The sequence below is a fragment of the Rhinopithecus bieti genome, unplaced genomic scaffold (assembly GCF_001698545.2).
Source record: "Rhinopithecus bieti isolate Rb0 unplaced genomic scaffold, ASM169854v2 scaffold_12049, whole genome shotgun sequence".
NCBI classification, from domain to species: domain Eukaryota; kingdom Metazoa; phylum Chordata; class Mammalia; order Primates; family Cercopithecidae; genus Rhinopithecus; species Rhinopithecus bieti.
The window spans coordinates 976,991-995,738 of record NW_016807278.1 but is presented as its reverse complement, the minus strand read 5'-3'; the positions used below and the strand labels follow the sequence as shown (position 1 = coordinate 995,738).

General features: G+C 48.6%; 2 protein-coding genes across 3 annotated transcripts in view; one reads left to right on the top strand and one right to left on the bottom strand.

Moving 5' to 3' along the window:
* Positions 1–18,748, top strand: part of RASSF5 (Ras association domain family member 5) — a 74,095-nt gene that overhangs the window by 52,031 nt on the left and 3,316 nt on the right. For both annotated transcript variants that reach the window (XM_017880908.1, XM_017880909.1), the window contains 3 exons: positions 16,641–16,751; positions 17,772–18,069; positions 18,581–18,696. In XM_017880908.1, the coding sequence (XP_017736397.1) occupies positions 16,641–16,751; positions 17,772–18,069; positions 18,581–18,696 (525 nt within the window). The remainder of the gene's footprint in view (positions 1–16,640; positions 16,752–17,771; positions 18,070–18,580; positions 18,697–18,748) is intronic.
* Positions 11,610–18,748, bottom strand: part of EIF2D (eukaryotic translation initiation factor 2D) — a 33,860-nt gene continuing 26,721 nt past the window's right edge. Inside the window, exons 15-16 of the mRNA XM_017880905.1 lie at positions 14,294–14,402; positions 11,610–11,909 (exon numbers count right to left, since the gene is read on the bottom strand). Of these exons, the coding sequence (XP_017736394.1) occupies positions 14,341–14,402 (62 nt within the window). The 3' untranslated portion in view covers positions 11,610–11,909; positions 14,294–14,340. The remainder of the gene's footprint in view (positions 11,910–14,293; positions 14,403–18,748) is intronic.

Here is an 18,748-nt window from a genome sequence, read left to right as displayed (position 1 = left end):
TCATTACCACCATCCTAAGTTAGTTTACCATCCTAGGCTAAGTTAGTTTACTATCCTAGGCAAGAAAAGCAGGGAGGGAGGCAGCAGAGTGTTCGTGCCTGACAGATGTTGCTGGCAGAAATTCTGCTGCCATCAAGCCAAAGGGTTGACACATTCTGTGAGGTAACATGTGAAAGGGGGTGAGCCAGGGGTGAGGTTGCCAGCCCCTACACTTGTCCAGCTCCAAAGCACATGCTCGTCCCACAACACCCACAGCTGAGGAGAGTCCAGCTTTGAAAGGCTCCAAATAAGCTCCAGTCACCCTTCTTAAGCTCTGATGTCCTGCCATAGGAAGCTGTTTTTCTCATTCAGTCAATTTCCTGATGCTGAAATTCAGGCCATTTTTTTCCTGTTCTAGTCTTGGGAAATCTGGATTACTGTACTTTATTATCATGATCATCTCATCAGCCTCCAATTCGTGAACCCCTCATTATCCTCCTCATCTCTAGGCTCTCCCCAATGTGGTGAGTGGTGGTCAACTGTTCCCCCTACTTTGCTGTGGATGACATGCAGGAACTTGGTCTGCAGGGTGCTCGCTTTGCATGGGGAGCAAGAGGCAGGTCTTCTCACCCCAGAACTGAAGTTCCACCTGTCTCCTCCGTTGGCCGGAGCACAGTGAAGAGGCACGTGGCACCTATAATGCCGATGCTCACACTTGGCTGGGAAGGCGTGGGTTCAGGAGGAGAATGTGGCAGCTGTGAATCCGGGGTGTTAGAGAGCATTTCCAGTTGTAACTTGGATGCCCCCTTCTCTGTGCTCCCCAAATACCTGGCTTCTCTTTCTCTCCTATCTCTCCTTTCAGTAGGCTATAATTTTCTGGACCAGGGACCATAGCTTGTTCATCACTGTGTCCCCTGGCACATGGTAGGTGCTTAATGTGGGTTTGACAGAGGAGGAGTGGGTTTGGAGCTTCTTTCCCAGGGAACATGAGCAAGTACTTTAGGGCAAGGTTTGTGAAAGTTGATCTCAGGACTATTTTAAAGGGAAGCTTGCTAAAATTCTGGATGTGGAATAAATGGATTTTCCAGATACCAAGAAATGAAAAATCCCACTGAGTGAGCAGAAAATGCAAGGACAACTTTTCAAACCTAGAGCAGCCCCCTCCACCCCAGCTGTGATTGTTCAGCTGTTTGCCCTGGAGGATGGGGGTAGGCAGGGTGGGTCACTAAGCAACCAAGCCCTGGCACCTGTTGGCAGGAGAGTCGGTGTGGGTCTTCCTCTAGTGGGGCCTCTGAGGGGGTTGGGGAGAGGGGCCCATGGGAGGAGGTAGGGGAGCCTGCTCTGACACATTCCCTCTGTCTGCCTTTCAGCCTTGGGGAATGGCAGGTTGGGGAGGAAGAAACAAGGAAATCTTTTGTTTATTTTACTCTCCCAATTTAATACTGAGTGGGTGAAAGATCCTGGTTTGGCACTGCCATTGGTCTGGGTACCCACAGTCAGTGGATGGAGCGGGCAGGAGCAGACTGTGCTGGGGCCCTGTATCTCAAGGGAGCTTGTCCCTGGGCCTGAGAACCCAGGCCCAGCCTTCGCTCTGTGTGACCTCGGGGAACCACCACTCTAGGCCTCACTTTCTCCCTCTGTAAGATGGGAAGACCTGCCCTGCCAGCGGAAAGTAAGTGATAAACATCTGATTGTGAGAACCTGTGGCGAACTCTGGGGTTGGGGATAATAAAGGCCATTTTGAGATACACAGTTGCTGGAGGTAGGGCTCATGACTAGGGTGTGTGGAGGTGTAAGGCTGTGTTCACAGACAAGGGCAGGCGCAAGGGGCTGCTGGGAAATGGCTGGAATGTGCGATAGTAATGACTGGTGACTGGGCCTTGATATGTGTCAGGTACTGTCCTAGGTGCTTTACAGGCAAACACTCAATTTAATCCTCACAACTACTATACTAGGTAGGTACATTACTGTTGCCACTTAAGAGGAAACTGAAGCACGGGAAGGGGTCAAATAATGTGCCCAGGGTCACACAATAGTAAGTGGCAGATCCTGAAGTTGGACTCAAATAGTCTAATGCCAGAACTCCTAACCAGTAAGCTGTAGCTTTTTCCAGAATTCTCCAAGTAGTTGAAGCCCAGCAGCAAGGCCAAAGCATGCCCACAAATGCAGCCTCATGACAGCAGTACCATCTTGGAGTCACCGAAGATAGGACCCTTTGCCAGGCCATTTAGGGGACAGAGGAGATCAAATGTCCCTGCCCCAGGGCTTTTGTGGCACAGTGAGGGGATACAAACATTAAAAGACTCGGAGCTAGTTAATAACTACGTGGACACATTTCAGTATCACATATTAATCCCTGAGCACCTGGGTGTTGAGACTGCCAGCCTGGGGTGGGGTTAACAGGGCAGGCAGCATGTGAGGATTCGTGTGGGCTGGCGAAGAGGCGCCCCAGCCCTCAAAGCTGCAGGCAGAGGGAAGCCAGGAAGGGCTGCACTTCCCCAGTGGGCAGGGCAGGCTGGTGTCCTGGCTGCTGGCGCAAGTCTCAAGCTGCCCCTTCCCTCCTAGCAAGCATGGGCAGTGTGGGTATGCAGGGTGCTGGGTACTGACTCACCTCTGGAGACCACTCGGCTCCCATACACCACCTCTGAATGATCTGAATCATTTATGGGGCTGAATGCCCTGTCCTCCAGGGAGCTCCAGCTGGAGCTGGAGCCAGCACATGGAGGTGGAGAAAGCTCCTGTAGTCACCCAGACCCTGTGCAGCCTGCAGGCAGAACCTATAAACTGGACTCCTAAAGCCACTCCTCTCAAGGACTAGAGATTCTACTGAGTTTCACTCTGTGGCTCTCAGAGCATCTGGAACTCTACATAAAGCTGAGGAACCCTTTGTTTAAAGCATTATTGTGCAGGGAAATCCACTATGTGAGGCAAGGATGCAATCTGGAGGTGGAGATGGATAGCTCTGATGGTGAGTCAGTACGTAGCTCCTAGCTCTGGAGCACCAAGAGTGTGCCACATCCATCTCTCTAGACGCATATGAGGCTGGAAAGCCAGATTTTGACCTCACCTTGACCTTGTCATGACAGAGTAGTGGGAGAACATCTAGAGAAGGCTGGGAATTCCCCACTACCTTAACCTCCTGTAGGGGCCAAGGCAGAGCTTCCCCTTGGCCCTCTGAAGGTTTGCTGAAAATCACTGGCGTGAGGCAAATTGATGAGCAAGCAAAAAGGCACACAAATTTATTTAATGTGTATTTGTGGGAGCCTTCAGAATGAAGACCCAATCCCCACTGGGGTACAGAAGCTCATACACGTCCTGAGGTTTCAGAAAGACTGTGGGCTCAGAGCATGGCCCCAAATAGGTCATGGTTGGTAAATCAGGTTTTAGTGGCAACACGGGTTTTGGGAGGGGGAGAAGAGGAGGCTTGGTTAGCCAAGGTGGTCTTGTTATGTAGATGAAACCTCACAGGTAGCAACCCTCAGAGAGAAGACATGGTAAATGTTTCTTTCAGATCTTTAAAGATGTCAGACTCCATTAATCTCTCCTAGATCTGGACAAGGGAAGAAAGTTTGGCTGCATTAAAGGAGATTCTCTACAGATGCAAATATCCCCCACAAAAGACAGCTTTGCAGGGCCACCTCAGTCTGCCGGCCCTGTGGCAGCCATCTCAAATTACATCAAAGTAATATATTTTAGGGTCACATATTTTTATCTTTTTCACTCCTCATGACTCAGTTTGCTCTAGAATATGGGTAGTTAGACCAGTTCATCTTGAGGCCCCTTCCTGATCTCTGAGCACAGGCTTCTGTGCCCTTGACCTTTCTGGGCAGTCTCCTGAGAGGTTTTGAGCAGGCATGCCCACTACGCCTGCAGCAGCTCCTTTGAGCTGGGCTGAGGTGTCCAGGTCATTTTTCATGTTCATTCTGCACCCCAGGAGAGTGGCCTAGTCCTAGGAAAAGAGGCTGGTCTTGGAGGGCTTATTTCACTTAGCGTAATGTTTTCAAGGTTCATCCATGTGATAGCATGTGTCAGAACTTCCTTCCCTTTCAAGGCCGAATGAGATTCCATTGTACGCATACAGCACATTTTTTGTTTATTCGTCCATCAATGGATACTTGGGTTTCATCCATCAGTGGATACTTGGGATGCTTCCACCTTTTTGGCTATTGTGAATCATGCCGCTGCGGACCTGGGTGTTCAAATACTGGTTTTCTGATATTTGAGTCCTTGCTCTCACATCTTCTGGGTGTACACCCAGAGGTGTAATTGCTGGGTCACATGGTAATTCTGTTTAATTTTTGAGGATCACCATACCATTTTCCACAGTGACTGCATTATTTTACAATCCCACCAGCAATGCACAGGGCTGCAGTTTCCCCACATCCATGCCAGTGCTTGTTATTTTGTTGTTTATTGTTTTTATTAACAAGCATCCTGATATGTATGAAATGGTATGAATTGTGGTTTTGGTTTGCGTTTCCCTAATGATTAGTGATATTGAGCATTTTTTTCATGTGCTTATAGACCATGTATAGATCTTCTTTGGAGAAATGTCTGTTCATGTCCATTATCTATTTTTTAATGAGGTTTTTGTTGTTGGTGTTGTTGTTGTATTGTGGTAGTTCTTTATATATTCTGCATATCAATCCTTTATGACATATATCATTTGCAAAGGAATACTCTCTAACTTGGCCTGAAAGAACTGAGAGAGCTTAGGAGAGAGTTGGCCTGGGATGGGGTATTGGGACCCACTCACTGACCTACCCACCGTCCATCCTTAATTCACTCTGCCGTACTCTGGTTCAGGGTGGTCTGGGAATACAAAGATGGAAAAGGTACGGTCACTGACTGTGGTGTGCTCATAGTCTAATGAGGGACACAGGCTTGTACCACTAACACTAACGTACAGTGTCCAAGCAATGCTGGAATAATTGGGCATATGCTGATGTTTTTGGAAAATCCACTAATTCTAGATAACAGTGGGTATCCCAAAAGACACTGTCAGTTCCAGGAGCAGGAGGCCAGTTCTGCCAGATGTAGAGAAGGACTTCTCAGGCTGAATGGTCAGATGAAGGGCTCAGGGAGATTGAAAGGAGGCTGACCTAGGTGAGGCTGGGTGAGTGGACAGGGACCTAGCCGGAAATCCAAGGAGGAAAACACCCAAAGAAAGACCTTCTAGAAACTCTTGAGGGCATAAGAAGATGTCCCAAGGGAAAATTCCTGTGGCCATCTCAGAAGATTGAGTGTTGCCCTATTCTGTCTGGTTCAAACTTTAGACATCTGAGCTGAAAAGGGGGCTTCATGAAGACCTGGAGCAGGGGAGAACAGAAATGGAAAGAATCTGGGTCATCTATTCTCAGAAGCGGGGGGCAGAATTCTCATCTGGTGTTCAATAGTCTCAGAAGTAAATGGGTCCATGGACCAGAAATACTACAAGACCTTTATAAAATTCTGGAACCTTTGAATTACATTTATTTTGGGGTTTGGGGTGCATGCATGTTACTGCTTCTTTGTATTTTCTTCAATACAAGAAGCAAATGTTTAATGAACCTTTATTGAGTGCCTGACACTGTTCTGGGAGCCGCCTCAGTGAACAAGCCAAAGACCCTGCCTTGAGGGAGCTTCTTCCGAGACAGCCCACACAGTTGTGTCCTAGGCCACAGCCTGGCCTTGGAGTGGCTGTGGGTATCAGAAAAACCTCCAGAATCGAGTACATGGGCACAACTTTACAGAGGAAAGAAGAGCACATGGTGCCCATGGGATGCAGCAGGAAGGAAGGGAGCCTGTCTAGACCTGGGGCTAGGGTAACCAAATGCACTAGTTGCCCAGGACTATCCTGGTTTTAGCATTGAAAGTCCTGCATCCCAAGAAAACCCTCAGCCCCAACACACTGGGACAGTCAGTCGCCGTACCTGGGACTGAACAGCTGGAAAGCATGGTCGACTTCTCCATGAGGCACAGCAGGCAGAGTGCCAGAGGCACACATGACTTTAGAGGTGCACAAAAATGTTTTAATTTCTTTAAAATCGTGAGAAAAAAAAAATGAACATTTAGGTTGAGGAAAGCTTTAATATAGGATATTGATGTATTTGTCTTTATACCAATGTAATCATAGAATAAAATTTTCAGTGGGGTTTTTTTTTTTAATGGAGGAAGGGGCCCTTGGCCCCAAAGACAAAAGTTCTTAGGACCCATGGAAGTCATAATGTGGCCTTGGCTGAAGGGTCTATCAGGGACCAAGGTCCCATATTGGGTCCCCACTGACCAAGCTTTGGTCAAATGACTACTGAAGATGATAATGGGCAAATTTGGACAAATGACTACTGAAGATGATGATGATGATAATGATGATGATGGTGATGATGATGATTTGGATGATGACATGCTACCTAACATTTATGGAGTGCTTACTGTGTTCTTACATTGTGCTAAGCACATTCAGGCCTGAGATCTCATTTCATCTTCACAATAAATGTATAAACTGCATTTCACAAAGAAATCAGGCTAGGTGTGGTGGCTCACGCCTGTAATCCCAGCACTTTTGGAAGCCAAGGTGGGAGGATTGCTTTTTACCTTCACATCAATCCTGTGAGGCAATAAAGGATTTTTATCCCAAATTTATAGATGAAGAAACTGAGGCACAGAGATTTTCTGACTTTCTCAAGATCATGTAGCTAGTAATAGGAGTCAGAAGCCAAACACACACTCGTGTTCATCCTGCAGATATTTACTGAACCTCTGCTGTATGTCAAGCTAGCACTGGGATCTGGGACGCCATAGAGGGCAAGACAGGCGTGGGTGCTTCTCTCACAGAACTCAGTCTAAATGGAAATCCAAGGCTCACTGCACTGTAATTCTTAGGAGAAATTAAGACCTCAAGAACCATTGAAGGTTCTTGAGCAAGTATTTCCTATTTGCCTCATGCTCAGAGCCACCAGGCATAGAGAAGAAGTAGCAGTGGATGTAAGTCATCAAAGAGCTTTAGTCTAGTTGGGAAGAAGGCCTGAGATGGATGGTCTACTTGGAGGTTAATATAAGTAGCCAAGCACAGTGGCTCACGCCTGTAATTCCAGCCCTTTGGGAGGTCAAAGCAGGAGGATCACTTGAGACCAGGAGTTTGAGACCAGCCTGGGCAATATAGTGAGAGCCCCATCTCTTAAAAAAACAAAATAGAAATCTGAGTCTTAATGAGGTGGACTTGATCAAGTTTACAGAAGACCAAGGGCATGGCCAGCACAGGCCACTTGTGGCCCAGCATACAAGGCAGCACAGTCTAATGGTGAAGAGTAACAGCATCTTTCTTGTTATTTAAGGGATTAAATGAGATCAGGACCTTGAACCCTTCAGGGCAGTGCCTGGCTACTGGCGATTTTTAATATTATAATGAGGCCCTGCAGGGACTTGAACCTAGGTCCCCGTAAGGGAGCTACTGTTCCCTGGTGTGACCCACTCTAGCTGAGCTGCTGACCCACTCTAGCTGAGCTGTGCAGAGACTGAGATGGTCACCTCAAAGAGCAGGGGACCCTGTGCCCAGGCTCTGGGGTGTGCTGGCAATGGGGGGAGTCTGCTGGAGTGGCCTGATCTGGGCTGCCTGAGGCTTTTTGTCCCAGATCGCACTGTACTTGCTCTGGTGTGCCACAGCGTATGCATCTCTGTCTTCCCTTCTCAGGTCACCTGCAGACTCCCAAGGACAGGGTCAAACCACATCTGCGTCATCTCCCAAGGTGCCTTTCATGATCCTCACCCATAGGCAATTCATTCAGTTACTACTGGCAGACTGTTGACATTGACCATCTGCTCCACGTTTTTGTCTTTGGGGACATGAGTCTCTCTCCATTCTCAACCTCCACCCCCCACCTCTTTTTTCCCTCTGCTAATACATCCTACCAGAGCTGCTCAAATTCCACATGGAGCAGAAGCTCCATGCTAAAGCCCCTTCCCTGCTCTGCTGCAAATAACCTATTAGAGAACACAGTTCAGGAGTTCCCAACCCTTTTATTTTTGGGACAATGGACAGTGCCATAGAGGGACCTGTGGAAATCAACCCCTTCACTGCCGTGAGTGGGTCTGTGGAGTCCATTTCAGAACACAGGCCTCTGAAGACCTGGGAGGGGGCCCTGCAGTGAGGCCCCATAGGGATTCCTCTTTCTCATTTGGTTGAGACCATCACAGAGGGACTAATGACTTTTTTCTTCTTTTTGAGACAGAGTCTCGCTCTGTCACCCAGGCTGGGGTGCAGTGGCACGATCTTGGCTCACTGCAACCTCTGCCTCCCAGGTTCAAGCGATTCTCCTGCCTCAACCTCCCAAGTAGCTGGGATTATAGGCGCATGCCACTATGCCCTGCTTATTTATTTATTTATTTATTTATTTATTTATTTATTAGAAGAGGCAGGGTTTCATTATATTGCCCAGGCTGCTCTTGAACTCCTGACCTCACCTTTGAATGTGGTTTGGACATTGAGCAGGGTATTCCAAATCCAGCCCAGACAGATGGGTGTCTGCCCCTTACCTGCAGAGGTTCCTATCTAGGGCAGGCCCAACAGAAGCACTGGGTGTTTGGGGTCTGGAAGGCAGCTGAAGATGGACATTTTCCTGTAGGAGGGGCCTGAGGCTTTCCTCCCTGACTTAAGCCTGGAGATGGCTTCCTTCCAAGGGCAAAAGAATTGCTGCTAACAGATTTGCTAAGAGCTGAGAAAGAGGAAATGTGGCAAAGGCTCATGGTGAATGGCTTCCGGGGTATTTTTTGTTTTGTTTTCTTGAGTTGTGTGTGTTAAGAATGCATAGACTGGCTTGGGCTTAACTAAGACAGAGTCTTGCTGACAATACAGAAAAGTGGTGAGCAGTGAAAAAGTAAAGTCGTGATGGTTAGAAATGTTCTTCGTGCTCCTTTAGATTGGTTACTCCTGCTGCCATTCAGCCATGCTAGCTAGCCTCCAAGAGGCCCCCATCTCCACACCCAATTCTCTGAAATAGAAGAGGAAGCAATGATGAAAAAAAACACACCCTATCTTATGTGTAAAATCTTAGTCCTGCGAAGGGGGCCTTAGAGCTTCTCCAGTATCGCTTCATGATTTCACAGATAAGGAAACTGAGGCCCTGAGAAGGGAAGTAACTCCCCAGAGGTCACAGGTCATTTGATGGTCTTGCATTTGTTCTCATCAGCCAGCTGCCAAGAGCTGAGCCATAGGGCTAAAGCCAAAGTCCAAAGCCTCATGTGTGTTCTTGGCATCAGACCCTCAGGGTGCAGCTGAGTGTGAGGTGCTCCTGGACCTAGGGGTCTGGGGTGGGCTCTGACCTGAGACTCCCTAGGCTGTCTTGCTCTCCCCTGCTACCCAATCAACAGGTATTTATCTGACACCTACTTAAAGTTCGGCCCAGGTTTCAGCCAAGCGGGGTGCCAAAAAGCTTAGGCACCAAACTAATGTCTGTCTCCCTCCAGAGAGCATCTCACTGGGGAAATGGGATTAACATGTGAAACAATCATTAAACAATAAAAGGCAGCATATAATTAGATGCCAATTGTAGCCATACAGGCTCTGAAATCACCTCTATAGGCTCTTGCAGTATGGATTTAACATTAGCTAGCAGCTGCAGAGAGCTGTGACAATGGTAATTTGTACTTTTGCTGCAATGGGAATCTGAGGCTTTGAGGCCATGGGGCTGGTGTTTGGGAGTGAGTCACAGAACCAGGGAGTGAGCCTAGCCATCTACCTGCATTCCTACCCCAGCCAGCTTTGTTGCCTCCTCATCGCAGAATGGAGGAAAGTAAGCAAAATCCAGGGAAGTGCCCAAGCCTTTGTTTACTTGTGAAAAGTGTCCATGAAATGAGAGTGAAGTTACAAAGGCCCATTAACTGGTGGTGTGAGGAAATACACAGGAAACATAGGAAGTATGATTCAGGAAAAAGAAAGAGACCAGGACAAAACTGTGATTACCTTTCTCCATGTGGGAATCAAAATGCCAGGGATCTGGTATATTAAGAGAGAGGATGGAGAGATGGCTATAGACTGGAGAAATTGCATTGGGAAACTACATAGAGAAGACAAAACTAGGGCTAATAGTATTCTAGGCAGGGGACTCTGCACAAACAACAGTGTAGAGCAAACTGCTGCCCATGGCCAGGTTCCATAAATAAAGTTTGTTTTGTTTTTGAGACAGGGTCTTGCTCTGTCCCCCAGGCTAGAGTGCAGTGGCACAATCATGGCTCACTGCAGCCTTGAACTCCTAGTAGGGGCTCAAGTCATTCTCTCACCTCAGCCTCCTGAGTAGCTGGCTGGGACTACAGGTGCACAGGTGCACTTCACTACGCCCAGCTAATTTCTGCATTTTTTTGTAGAGACAAGGTCTCACTGTGTTGCCCAGATTGGTCTCAAACTCCTGGGCTCAAGCAATCATCCTGCCTTGGCCTCTCAAAGTGCTGGGATTATAGGTGTGAGCCACCATGTCCGGTCCATACATAAAGTTTTACTAGAACCCAGTCACTCATACAGCAGCTGCTTTTGTGCTACAATAGTAGAGTTGAATAGTGGCAACAGACTGCATGGCCTGCAAAACCTAATGTATTTACTGTCCGGCCCTTTACAGAAAAAGTTTGCCAACCACTGGTGCAGAGAAAGGAATGAAAAAACTCTGTGGGCTTGTGGCCAGTCAGAAGAAGGACTCAAGGAAAATGAAAACTGAATTTGGCTCAGAGGGGTAGAGCTTTGTTTTCCTGGGATGATAGTCACCATACATGCCTTTGGATAGGTCTGGTGATTTTCAAAACACTTTTGTACCCATTATCTCATTTGATTTTTACCTTCATATAAATCCTGTGAGACAATAAGGGATTTTTATCCCAAATTTATAGATGGAGAAACTGAGGCTTAAAGATTATCTGACTTTCTCAAGATCACGTCGTTAGTCATGGGAGTTAGAAGCCAAACACACACTTGTGTTCATCCTGCAGGTACTGAACCCTTACTATGGGTCAAGCTGGTACTGGGATCTGGGACACCACAGAGGGCAAGACAGGCATGGGTGCTTCTCTCACAGAACTCAGTCTAAATGGAAATCCAAGGCTCACTGCACTGTAATTCCTAAGAGAAATTAAGACCTTTTTTGTCCACTGTAGGCAATAGTGGATCATTGAAGGTTCTTGAGCAAGTATTTCCTATTTGCCTCATGCTCAGAGCCACCAGGCACAGAGAACAAATTGAAGTATGATGTAAGTCATTAAAGAGCTTTAGTCTAGTTGGAAAGAAGACCTGAGACGGATGAGTCTACTTGGAGGTTAATGTAAGTAGCCAGGCGCAGTGGCTCATGCCTATAATCCTGCCACTTTGTGAGGCTGAAGTGAGAGTATTGCTTGAGGCCAGGAGTTTGAGACCAGCCTGGGCAACATAGCAAGGCACCTCATTTCTACAAAAAATAAAAACATTAGCCAGAAGTGTGGCACATGCTTGTAGTCCCAGCTACATGGGAGGCTGAGGCAGGAGGGTCACTTGAGCCTAAGAGGTCAAGGCTGCAGTGAGCTATGATTGCACCAGTGCACTCTCGCCTGGGTGACAGAGCGAGACATCTCAAAAAAAAAAAAAAAGTAAGTGTGTGTGTGTGTAAGCAGATGCACACTTAAGTGCCAGATAGTACAGTGTTGCCTTTAGATGTAGGTTAGCTTTAACCTCACTGTGGCTCACTTTCCTTGATGGTAAAATGAGCATCATAATAGTATTTTTTTGTGATACATTTGCTGTGATGAAGAAATTAGCTAATACAAGCTAGGTGAGTAGAATAGTGCGTGGTACATATCGGCTGTAGTGAGTCATCATCATCATCATCGTCATCATCATTCAGGGCTGGAGTGATCAGGAAAGGCTTGACAAATGAAGCGACTTCTGATGGGCAGACAGGCGTGAGATGACTCAAATCGTGGGCCAGGAGGAGGAAAGACTGACAAATTTAAAAAGAGGGAGAGTGAAATTTTTAACAAAATGAGGTTTGTGATTTTGGTTAAGAAAAAGTAGGCACGAATGTGTATAATAGCTGCAGGACCGCGGGTGGGACACACGTCCTCCTCAGCCCACCCTCATCCTGGGGAACCCCCTCTCATTGCTGCAGCATTCCTGGGTGCCCCGTGCCCACCTGGGAATACCAGAAGTCATGTGACTCACTCAGAGCCTCTCATTAGGTCACTCCCACTCACCAAAATTAAGATTACTTATGTCATTGATTAGAATGCAGAAGTAGGGTTTTGTTGCTGTTGCTTTAGTGATAAAATAAAGAAAAACAGCTTAGGGCAAATCTGCTCTGAGTTAGGCCCCAGACGACAGGGGTATGGTCCTCCTTATTTTGTTTAGAATATTTAAATGGAAGCATTAGAGAATCACTCAGAGAGGTGGGGGGGGGGGGGGGGGGCGCTCTGAACCCCCAGCACCCAGCCTCTTTACTTGGCTGTTCCCCAGTCACCTCCAGAGCTAAAAGAGGACATCGCCCTTTTCCATGGCATAGGACATGTGAGCACAAACCTATTTTTCACCAGTGCCCTGGACATGCCAAGTGCATTGGGAACAGCTCAGCCATCTGCCACCAATGCCAGGGGCTTAATCGGAGCAGATGAATTCCATGCCAGATGCACCGAGATGTGTGAGCCCCCCAGGAGAGACACCTCACATGCCAATGTCTATCTTTGTTAAATCATAACAGAGTTCCCTATTCTGTCTCTGTCTTGGGCCACCCCAAGAGACAAAACTGTCTGCTTGGTTTCTCGCTTTGTACCCGTGGACAGATCCTTCACTTTGAAGGCTTAAGAATCTGGCAGGTGAATAGAAATCAGAGTCTTTTTCTCATCCTCTGACGATTGCTATAGTATCGATCTTGCTCACATGGCAGATAGTGCCTGTTAGGTAAACCTTTGGGGTGTTTGTGTGTTTCTTGGCACCAAGTGTTAATTCTGCAGCTGGATGAATACCCTTGAGGTCTGGAATTGTTGTGATGGGTCTATTTTAGTTCTTTTCAAATGTTGCTGCGAATTAAAATCAACTGGGAGATTTTTAAAATTTTGATGATGCCCAGACTGCATCCCAGACCAATTAAATCAGAATCTCCAGGGATAAAGCCCAGGCAGCTAAGTTTCTAAAGATCCCCCAGATGATCGCACTGTGCAGACAAATTTAAGAACGACTGGTCTAGAGGATACGCCATCTCTTGGGTGGAAAAAGGATCCATGAGCCCTTGTGGCTGTGGCTGGCTGACCTACTTCAGGAGGTGATTCATTTGGTCCTTGGGTCACATCTTGTCTGCCAGATGTTTTTGTGGGCAGCAGCCATCCCAGACCTGGGTGCTGACATTCCATGGCTGTGACATTCGTAGTGCTGGCTACACACAGGGCTCCTGGCACTCCCAGACAGGGCTCCCCATCACCAGCCAGAGGGCCAGGCCTCAGAATGGTGAGGTCAGGACTGCCGTCTTTTGCGTCAGCCCTGGAAGGCAGAGGTGCCTGTGGCCACTTTCGTCACTTCCCCGTGTTTGTGGTGGGAAAGGGAGAGATAGATGGGTCTATCTGCTGAAGAAAAGGGGAACAGGAAGAAGAAACCCTAGGCTAAGGCAGCTTTGCTTCTCACTGTATTGAAAATCAGTGAGACTGGTTTGAAAGCCATAGCACAGCTGCCTTTTCTTACGGGGAAATGGCTCTAGCTTGGTTGGAAACTATGAGAGGAGATCTTTCCGGAGCTTCTACAATTTTCTTTCCATCACTTAATTCTTTTTTATAGACAAGTATGAGAAAGCTATTACCTCCTGAGGAGCAACAGCCTACATGCGTCAGAGACAGACTGAGTGTATAATGGTAACCAGACAACGGGATCTTTCCAATTGGAAGCTCCCAAAGGGAAGGTGAGATAGGGGTAGGGCCAGGGTCAGGCACATCTGGTCCCACAGACACGTGCTCAGCTGGCAAAGACTGAGGGTAGGGAGCTCTGGGAGCTACCCAAAGGAAGGGATGAGGAATGAGAGGTTTCACTGTGAGAGTCCCGGGTTAATGGACTGACAGTGAATGAAGAGAGTCTGTGAGGCTCACATTACTTGCTATTCACCTCTGGCAAGTGGAGATGGCCAGGGCTGCTTGCCTTTGGGTGGTCTGCAACAGCATCAGTGTTCAGTTCCAGAGACCTGGGAAGGCACGCAGGAGAAGGCTGGGCCCTGCATCCTGGTGGCTGCATCTCAACTCGAGTTAGAAGTCCTTCCTTCCCACCTTCACAGGTGACATGGTGCCTCTGGGGCCTGACCTTCTGCTTAGACTCATCTTAGATGAACATTTCACAGATCAGGTAACTTACAGGCTTTGGTTTAACAGCTGCTCATCCCAGCCCTGCAGCACGGAGTTTCAGTGATCGTTATCGGCATGGCAGGCCGGCCCCTTCAGCAAAAGATGCCATCCCATGGTGGCTACATGTGAATTGAGAAGAACATGGGCCTTAGATGGATTTGATTCCAGTTCCTACTTAGCCTCTTACTAGCAGTGAACCACAGGCATGTTTCTTAAACTGAGCCTCAGTTTTGTAATCCGTGAAATAAGAATGACCTATGTAGTATGTGAGAGAAGGTATGTGAAAGTACCCAGCACAGGCTGTTACTTCCCTTGGGGAGAGTACAGCGGGAGCAGACAGGCCAGGGAATGATGCCATGATGGAAAGAGGATGTCAGAAGCTGGGCGTGGTGGCTCACACCTGTAATGCCAGCACTTTGGGAGGCCAAGGCGGGTAGATCACTTGAGGTCAGGAGTTTGACACCAGCCTGGCCAATATAGTGAAACCCCGTCTCTACTAAAGATACAAAAATTAGCTGGGCATGGTGGCATGCACCTGTAATCCTAGCTACTTGGGAGGCTGAGGCAGGAGAATCGAACCTGGGAGGCAGAGGTTGCAGTGAGCCAAGATCGTGCCACTGCATTCCAGCCTGGGTGACAGAGAGAGACTCCATCTCGAAAAGAAGAGAAAAGAAGAGAAGAGAAAAGAAAAGAAAAGAAAGCAAAGCAAAGAAAAATAAAGCAAAGAGGAGGGGAGGAAGGAAGGAAGGAAGGAAGGAAGGAAGGAAGGAAGGAAAGAAGGAAGGAAGTCAGCCAGCTATGCTGAGGGGTTGGAGGTGAGAGGCTGGAGCCATGCCAGCTCCTCTTGGCAGCCAGAGCCTGACATTGTATTGGTTCTGTGGGATTGGAAAGTGGGAGAAGGAAGTGATGGCAGGTTGTTCAGGATGGTGTGTCTCCCACATGGCTTGCTGAAGGGAGGAAGGTAGGGCAAAGCTCAGTCACGGGTGCCCTATTGTGTTCCATGGGGTGGTGGTGTGATGTCACGGCAGCTGTGAAATTCCCCAGCCAAACCCAGACACCCACAGGACAGTGTCAGATGGTGTCAGAGTCATCCCTCTCTGGGCCTCAGTTTCCTCATTTGCCAAAGGAGAATCCTGATCCACCCCAAGTCTTCTACACTTCTAACATCAAGCAAATTCTGGGTGGGTTCTGACCAACCAGTTCCCGCACTCCCGGCCACTCAGGGACAGTGTGAAGATAAAACCGGGAGGTGGGTAACAGTGAACTTGAGAGAGATCCAGAGAACTGACTGAGAGACAGTGGCTTCAACACCAGAATTCACCCCTGTATTCTCTCTACAAGGTGAGGGCCATTGACCTCAATCTCCTCAAATTCATTCTTCATTTATCCTTCCCAGGGGGTGGGAGGAGGAGGGCATCTGGGAACATATCAGAAGAACGAACACGTGGTCTCGCAGGAGGAACACACCGGGACAGACCTGGAATTTCTGTTTCGTTCTGTACATACTGACTGTAGGGCGTGAGGCAAGTTGCTAAACTTCTCTTAGTCTCAATAGTCTCACCTATAAGATGGGATAATAAACTATCCTGCAGACTTCTGGTTTGTGAGAATCAAATGAGAGAATGTATGCCAAGTACTTGGCACAGAGGAGGTGCTAAGTAAATTCTAGGTGTCCCTGTGCCCAGTAGCGGTTTATCTCCTCTGTTATGGTAGACAGCTACAGCCCTTCATCCCTGCCGGTTCACTCATTCATTTGACAAATATTTACTTCTTGCTATGTGAAAAGCACTGTGGCAAGTGATGTGGGGCCTGAACTGGTCTCCATAGGTTCTTGGTCCTTGGGATCTAAGAGAATTCTTGTCTTTCCGATCAGCAGTATATACTGGCACCACGGGTAGATGCCTGTCCCTCCAGCTGTGTTACTTCCTTGAGGAGACAGACCATGGCTTGTATTTCTTTGCATCTCCCATAGCATCAAAGAAGCATCTTTTCCATAGCAGCCCTCCGTAAGCAAATGTGGCTCTGCTCGCTCGCCAGATTCATAGTCAGTGCCTGAGTGCCAGACACTTTCACACTTATCTCAAGACAAGCCTGTGCAGTAGGTATTGTTCCCATTCCACAGAGGAGGAGACTGAGGCTTAGAGAAATCTGAGTTACTTCCCCAGGAGGGCTGGCTAGACACTGGCACAGCTGCGATTTGACCTCTCATTGTCTCACTCTGAGTCTGTGCAGTTAGTTCCACTCTGCAGGGCTGGTGCTCACTTCTTGGTTAGAGAGGCTTTGGGGAGGGCGTGGTTGTTCCCTTTCTCACCCTGAGAACCACTACTCATCCACTTCCACTTCTGTGTCTCTTCCAGAATGTCTGTAAACCTGTGGAGGAGACACAGCGCCCACCCACACTGCAGGAGATCAAGCAGAAGATTGACAGCTACAACACGCGAGAGAAGAACTGCCTGGGCATGAAGCTGGTAAGTGCCCGCCTGCCCTCAACCTGGTCCCTGCTCCACCACCCGCTTTGGGTTTGGCACCTCAGACCTCGCTCTAAATTCTGTGGCTACTAAATTCTGTGGCTACTCCCTGGCAGTTCCCTTCCTTTCCTCTGGCCTCCAGAGGCCTCAGGGGTCTGGAAGGGTGATAGCCAGAGCCTTCAGTGGCCTCCATGTGCTTTAGGGAAATAGATCTGACCCTTTCATTTTTTGCTTGTGACTTTGGGAAGCTCTTTTAACTTCTCTGAGCTTCAGTGTAAACTAAGTGATTAAATGATACATAATGACCAAGGGCTCGGTATTGCTTGGCCCCCAGGGATCCAAGACAATGGGACTTAGCTGCTCCCCTTCCTACCCCTTTGATTGTGAGAGAGGGACATACTGTCTCAGACAGAGGAGGGCACCCAACTTAGCACCCGGTTGGGAAAGGCTGTCTTCAATAGGGAGGGGAGAAGGTAGAAAAACTGCCCCCTGCTGGTGGCTGGCATCAACTGGCTCTTCGGGGTTCAGCCAGATGGAGCACCAGAAAATCCAGTCACAAATGGACCTGGGATTAAGTCTTAAAGGCTGTTTCTTAGTAAAGAGATGCAGGCGGAAATCTAGTGTGCTCGTTCCCCAAGGCCCTCATTATAGAGCCTTCCTGCTTCCTGCCTGGTTCAGGGGTACAAAGTAGAGTGGCTACCCCACACCCTGCCTCTTACAATGGGGACTCACCAAAGGCAACTGGATGCAGGAGGTCTGGGGGAGCTGGCCTGAGCCTCCTGGGAGGGAAAGCCACTGCAGCCCCACAGGTCCTCTCTGGTAGCTGGATCCTGAGGGTCTTCTCCCAGCCCACTATGGGGAAAGGGATCTCTGCTTCTTCCTCCAGCTCTCCCAGGTCAGCAGAGGCAGGAAAGAACTCAAGGAGATAGGTGGGTGCTGCTGGGGCAATGGTCCCAAGTGGCAGATATGATCATGCAAGATGGACGGCTCTGACGCCTTATGACATGCCCTCGCTGGCAGAGTGAAGACGGCACCTACACGGGTTTCATCAAAGTGCATCTGAAACTCCGGCGGCCTGTGACGGTGCCTGCTGGGATCCGGCCCCAGTCCATCTATGATGCCATCAAGGATGTGAACCTGGCAGCCACCACGGACAAGCGGACGTCCTTCTACCTGCCCCTAGATGCCATCAAGCAGCTGCACATCAGCAGCACCACCACCGTCAGTGAGGTCATCCAGGGGCTGCTCAAGAAGTTCATGGTTGTGGACAATCCCCAGAAGTTTGCACTTTTTAAGCGGACACACAAGGACGGACAAGGTAGGAGAAAGAGTGCACCCAACCAGACCGTTCCCTTCCTACCTGTGTCCAAGCCCACCCACTAAAACTCCTGCCGGCCTTGGGTGGGAGCTGTGGGCTTCTCCTGAGCACCAGGGATCCAGCTGTCCATGTGGTGTTCAGATCTGTGGAATCCAGGCAGGGAGCGAGCTTGACAGGGCAGCTCACTGTGTCCCTGACTCTGCATGTGACTTCAGGAAAACCACACCCTAGGCTCCCATTTCCTGATCTGTGCAATGGGAGGAATCTGCCCCACTGTTCCTAATCTTTCAGGAGATGATGTGAATGGAATCATGCTTTAAACTCTGAGCAGACACCCAACATAAAAGGTTATTGCCCTGTTCATGACTGCCATGTTCATTTCATTAAAAGGCCCCTCTGTCTACTTCCAGTTGTATGTAACCCACCTCTACGTTTCCAATCCTTTCCCCAAAGCCTGGGCCCCGCCCTTCTTTTCTGGGATGAGCTCCCAGCCCCCTCTCTTGGTTTGCAGTGCTCTTCCAGAAACTCTCCATTGCTGACCGCCCCCTCTACCTGCGCCTGCTTGCTGGGCCTGACACCGAGGTCCTCAGCTTTGTGCTAAAGGAGAATGAAACTGGAGAGGTGGAGGTAGGTCTGGACCCCCTGTGCAAACCCAGCCCTTAGGGCACCCTGGGTGGGT